General features: G+C 37.7%; 1 protein-coding gene across 1 annotated transcript; it reads left to right on the forward strand.

The window, feature by feature from the left end:
* Positions 1 to 274: 274 nt before the first annotated feature.
* LOC129107457 (DBH-like monooxygenase protein 2 homolog) lies at positions 275 to 5,693 on the forward strand. The gene is given in 14 exon segments (XM_054618949.1): positions 275 to 557; positions 720 to 866; positions 1,819 to 1,971; positions 2,245 to 2,334; positions 2,659 to 2,761; positions 2,764 to 2,813; positions 2,923 to 3,025; positions 3,349 to 3,521; positions 3,620 to 3,708; positions 4,023 to 4,119; positions 4,271 to 4,330; positions 5,020 to 5,141; positions 5,260 to 5,359; positions 5,535 to 5,693. Coding segments are annotated over 14 exon segments (1,716 nt in total). The 5' UTR covers positions 275 to 287.
* The last annotated feature ends 522 nt before the right edge of the window (positions 5,694 to 6,215 follow it).

Consider the following 6,215-nt stretch of genomic DNA (forward strand, 5'->3'; position numbering starts at 1 on the left):
GAAGATGCAGATTTCACACAAAGAATGAGCTTTGAAGAAATCCTAAATTGAAACTATGTTGAAATATACCACAAAAATAAGAATTAAATTGACGTAGCAGCCAAAGTGGTATGCAGTGGGGGGGTTCTGTGCCAAAAGGACAAATGTGAAATGACTGAGCATTTTGTTTGCTCTTATCACACGGTTTCATCGAGCAACGCAGGTGTGTCAGAGGAGGGTGGGAGGGTGTTTGGCAGCTCCACAGACAGCGAGCTCAGTTTGAAGATCTCCAACTTCACAGAGACATCATGCACTCTCTGCTTCCATTCCTCTGCCTGTTCTCGGTCTGGACAAAGGGAGCAGGGGCCTCGGACCCCGACTTGCCCTTCATGGAGTACCTGGACCAGAATCATTTGGTTTGCCTGAAGTGGGGCTTTGATAATCTGCAAGGAAACATAACATTCAAGCTGGTGGTCAACACAACGGGCTGGGTGGGCATTGGCTTCAGTACGAACGGAGAAATGACGGGGGCAGACATCGTCATGGGGGGAGTTGGACCCAGTGGAAGCTACTTTGCAGTAAGTCAGCACCAGATGTCAACAACTGCATGTGTAGCATGCTTTGTTTTTCTGTTTTCCTCCATAAATCCATATCTTTAAATATGTTTTTTTGCATGCTCAACAGCAAACTGAACCCAATGTTGCTGTCTGAGGTGTTGTGTTTCTTTTTTGGTCCATTAGGATTACCATGCCACGGGGCAAATAATGCCTGTGGTGGACGAGCAGCAGAGCTACACTCTCCTCTCTCTGACTGAGAGCGAAGGTCAAACCATGATGACCTTTCAGAGGTCCATCCAGTCGTGTGATGACAACGATTTCCATATCACTGTAAGACTTTCAGAGATTTTGTCGTCCAATTTCTGAAAGTTAATGTTCTGCATGTGTGGTTATAGTTGTACAGCTGTATAAATGTTGCATGTGTATCAATTTCAGCTACCATTGACACTAAAAAAAGGCTTGAGAATTTAGTGTTTTAGCAATTATTTGGCTCTGATTGTATTTCACTTATTGTGGTCAACTTTAATTGCTGAATCACTCTGAATATGTGTCGTCGTCGTATAATGTTTATCTTGTTGATGTCAGACTGGTTGAAACTTTATACAGAATGAATAATTTATTAATGAACCAGGTCTTCTAAGTAATGGTGGGTTACTCCCTCTACAAGGCTGCTGTTTCCATGGGAACAATACCATGCATGCCGGCCTACACCCCTATTAACTCGTTCAACTTCACTTAACTTAAACTTTTGTTGTTTTACAACCTGAATCACAAGGGATTTACTTTTTCTCCACTGTTCTTGCTCATTATGTGTAATTCTAGACTCTTTTGTACAGCTGATCTAAATCTTCTATGTAAAGCTCAAGTTTCCTGCTTTTATCCATGTTTACTGTGTTATAGGACTTCTATTGTTAGGTTCACCTGAATATTCTTCAATACAGTGCATTGAGTTGGGTGTTTCTCAGATATGAAGACAATGGCGACAAAAGAAAGAGGCACGCAAGATCACATGAAATGCTATACATCAATGGTTATAACACCTTATTGTAAGAGTAGAAAACTGTGGTAGCAAAATGCAAAGTCAGAGCAATTAAACTGTCTCTGTTTATCACTTTAATAAAAAATAAAAGAAGGTTGTTTCTTAGCTAAATAGAGACTTGTTTTTACAGTTTTGAGAACACAGGAACATGCTACATCCCTTTTCCCCTAATGAAAGCTCTCTCATGTTGCCGCTTTTGTATTGTATCATGTTCAATGACTAATATCGCCACCTCTTTTACAGGCCCAACCCATTAAACTGATCTATGCCTACGGAATAACAGATCAGATCGCTTACCATGGGGCCCGTAGAGGCACCAAGGAAGTCAACCTGCTGAACTATATGCCCAGGTTCACCTCAACCAACCTCAACTACCTCAGCGCCAGAATGGACAATGTAGGAATATTTGAAAACACTTATGAGAATGATAAACAAGGCATGTTTGCGGGAAATACGGGGAAATGTGTAGATTTTAACCTTGTAGCTCACTTATCTAATGGCATATAAAGGGAAAGCTGGAATACATTATAGTCTCTATATAGTTTGGATGAACGGACAGAAATCAATTAAAACAGTAATAAGCAATTCTGTTATCAGTAGTCATCCAAGCTAAGAGACAAAGATGCATTTTGTTGTGTTTACCTTCACCTTTATTTTTACCTTTTGCAGCTCGCTGTCCCTAGCAATCATACCTACTACCATTGCAAGGTCATGAAGCTTGAAAACTTGGATGTAAATGCAACATATCATATCTATCAGGTAATCATCCTTTCATTTTTTTTCCTCACCTTTAATCATAATCAGCTATTTAATTCTGTTCTTTACATGTGGTGTTGGATTAACACACCTTACTAACGTCATCTTTTTGGTGGTTGAAGGTTTCAGATGCAAAACAATTCTGACTGTAGTAGTTAACTTATACTGGATAATAAGTGTCATTTATTAATTCCTATCTGTGAAAGAATAAATAGTCCCACACCTGCAAGACAACATAAAAATGAACCGCAAGCATCACAATATTTTTACCTTCATTCACCGTTTTTTAAACACTCCTGTACTAAATATCTTCTTACTTTACCTCAGATTGAACCAGTGGTTGAGCACCCCGACATCGTGCATCACATGCTGCTGTACCGTTGCCCCTCCTTTGTGAAGGAGACGTACGACAAGCCGTGCTACATGGGTGACAGGGGGATGCCTGCTTCGGGGTGGTGGCTGCATGGGCAGTGGGAGGAGGGGTGAGGGACAATCATGTGTCTGAATGCTTAGATTCATTTTGTTTCCTTGAGTGTATATACATGTCAGGCTTGACATGTGCTGATCCACAACTTGCTCCTAAAACTTCAGGTATTTGAGCTTCCAGAAAATGCGGGTATTCCTGTTGGAGGTGCGGACAGCAATACATTATATAGGCTGGAAATCCACTACAACAATCCAAACAAGGAAGAAGGTAAATACCGGATATAATATATCTATGTACATATGTATCTATCTATCTATCTATCTATCTATCTATCTATCTATCTATCTATCTATCTATCTATCTATCTATCTATCTATCTATCTATCTATCTATCTATCTATATTGATAGATAGATAGATGGTATTTCCCTTTAAAATACCACCAGTGCATTTTAATACAACATTGAACACATTTGCTTTGGCTGCTGACTGGACAATAAAACACAGTATACAGTCATAATGTATAATCTACTGCCATAACACAGTATTATTTTTAACTATACTTATTACTATTTTCTTTCACATGTTTAGGTAGGATAGACAGCTCAGGACTGAAGCTTCACTATACAGTCCAACGCAGGAAGTATGATGTGGGCATCCTGACAACAGGTCTGATGCCACATAACTATATGCACTACAACATTCCTCCAAAAGCCACTCAATTCCACACCTACGGCGTGTGTAATACAACTCTCTTTTCTCAGGTCTGTATTGTTACAGTATGGATATCAAACTGATAGAAATGAATAGGCCTTTTTTCGTAATGACTATGTTCCTGATAGTGTTTACTTTCAACCCCTAGGTTATGAATCCTGTGCCTGAATTGCAAGTGTTTGCTATTCTGCTGCACACTCACATGGCTGGGAGGAAAGTCAGAGTGGGCCATTTCAGGTAAGAAAAACTAGATTGCAGATTTTGCTTTTTGTCAGTTAATATAGAAGTTTAAGAATGAAAAGAGAGAGAAATGTATTGACTGGCTTTGTAAAAACACAGCAACAAATTGTCGCTAACTATTAAATAAAAGATTAAAGTTAAAGGAGTGGACGTTGTCATCCGATTTTGATGGACAACCAAAAAGGAAAGGAAAAGATTAAATAATGAGTTTAGGGTTGTTTTGAGTAATCAACAGTTTTGATGCAGAACATGCATTGTAGCATTGTTGTCTTGTAAACATAGTGTTATTTCATACATCTTGGTCTCTGTAGAAATGGAGAGCAGATAGACTTCTTGGCCGTGAATGAGAACTACAACTTTGAGCTACAGCAGAGCTTCAGTTTGGGAAACATCAAGACCATCAAGCAGGTACGTTTCCATTGCCTCCATGACCAAATGTTATGCCCATATTTTACATGGCAGTTTCAATAAGTTATTAGTTGTTTGTGCTGTTATAAAGTATATCATTTAAACAGTGTTCTGTACTGTGTCATGGCACTTTTCTTGTCTCCCATTTTAGGGTGATGAGATTGCAGTGGAGTGCACCTACAGTACGACCAATCGCACTAAAGTCACTAAGGTGGGTAGATACTGTTAACCTCATGTCATTACACACATAATGTGCTTTAAATTAAATCAGTGTTGTCCAAGAAATACAAAAAAAAGAAAACACATGTAACATGAATACTTTTGGTGAAACAAATGAGAATTTTAATATTTCATGTATCAGAAAGATTGATGAAATATGCGTTTGTCAAACATTGTGAAATTACAACTATAAATTACACAGAGGTGCACCTTAACATGAACAGAAAATGTAATGGAATACAGCATAATTTTAATAATAATGGACTCTTTAAGAGAAACAAGTCAATATAATATACAACTCATAGCACTATAAAATTACAACGCCTTGTTCCAGAAATTTTTCATGGGGGGGACCGGAAAGGACCACTAAAAATGTTCAGGTGGCAAACCAAAACGAATAAGTGAAGTTCAGTAATTTAATTATGCTTTTGTTGTGTATTAGTTATAACTATGTCATTGTGAGAATTGAGGAATCGCACACTTATATACTTGGGATTCATTGTTTTTCGGTCATGATACTAATAATCTGATGTGCATAAACTTATACAGCTAAGGTTACATTGTGAGTTCCACCACAACCCTGTTTTAATGTGTTATGTATCTGTATATGTGTTTGACAATTCATTGTTCTACAGATAGGCTAGATGTATGGCACCCATGTATTACATTTTCCTCTTTAAGATGGGGTTAGCAACTACTGATGAGATGTGCCTGGCCTTCCTATTCTACTACCCTGCAATCGAGATCCACACATGTGTTAGCCACCCAAATACAAGGTATCTATCAACAAACACAAACTAACAGTCAGACCTGATGCAGTCCTTCACAAACTATTTCTGATGAGACTGAACCAGGGCTTGTTTACAGTCAGCTTACAGGTTACATACATGTATACATTACGTACATCTTTTTTTCTAACAGCATGTCTGAGGATGCCACAACTTCAGAGGAGGATACAATTGCTGCGCAGGAGAGTTTCCTAAAGAACCTTCCCCAATTTCAGTATGTCGCTGTTGACGGAGTAAGTAAATAGTCTGAATTATTGGTTATTCTATTTTCTATTATACCGGCAATCTAATAAATGTGTTTTGTTGAGGATTTTTTTTTTATAAAAGACCGTGGAGACCTCTATCTGTCATTGCCTTTGCAAGTTTCATAAAGAGAGGTATTTCTTTGTCATCTTTTCTATTTCACAGTACAAATGGTCTTATAACCGAAATGGCACGATCAGGGAGATGATGAAGACACCGACTGTCACTTGTCAGAAACCCAATGCGGCAAGCAGACTCGGCACTTCCTGGATTATACATTTCGCAGGAATCATACTTCTGCCACTCTGGATTACAATAATGTGACATGGTTGTATGAGTAACAGATCAAAACCATTGCAATCTTGATAAAAGAAGGCATAGTTCATAAAATCTTTATTGTAGCAGGTTTATTCAACTTTACAAGACAGGGTGTATACTATTTTCTATGTTTTTAATTTCTCTTTCCATTGCACATCCTTTTCTCTTGGGTATTGATTAATAATCATCTTTTTTTTGTGTACATGTATTGTGTTCATTTCATGCACTCTAAGCCTAATTGCTGATATTTACAGTACCAGTCAAAAGTTTGGACACACCTTCTCATTCAACTACTTTGAAGAATCTAAAATATAAAACATATTCTGGTTTGTTGAGCATTTGTTTGTTCACCACATAATTCCATATGTGTTCCTTCATAGTTTGGATGTCTTCAATATTAATCTATAATGTAGAAAAAAATAAAAGAATAAAAATAAAGAAAAAACGTGTGTCCAAACTTTTGACTGGTACTGTATATGTTTACAATTACATAAAAGAGCCAATTATTTGCCACGTTCTCATTTAATA

Source organism: Anoplopoma fimbria, chromosome 18, assembly GCF_027596085.1.
Source record: "Anoplopoma fimbria isolate UVic2021 breed Golden Eagle Sablefish chromosome 18, Afim_UVic_2022, whole genome shotgun sequence".
Lineage (NCBI taxonomy): Eukaryota > Metazoa > Chordata > Actinopteri > Perciformes > Anoplopomatidae > Anoplopoma > Anoplopoma fimbria.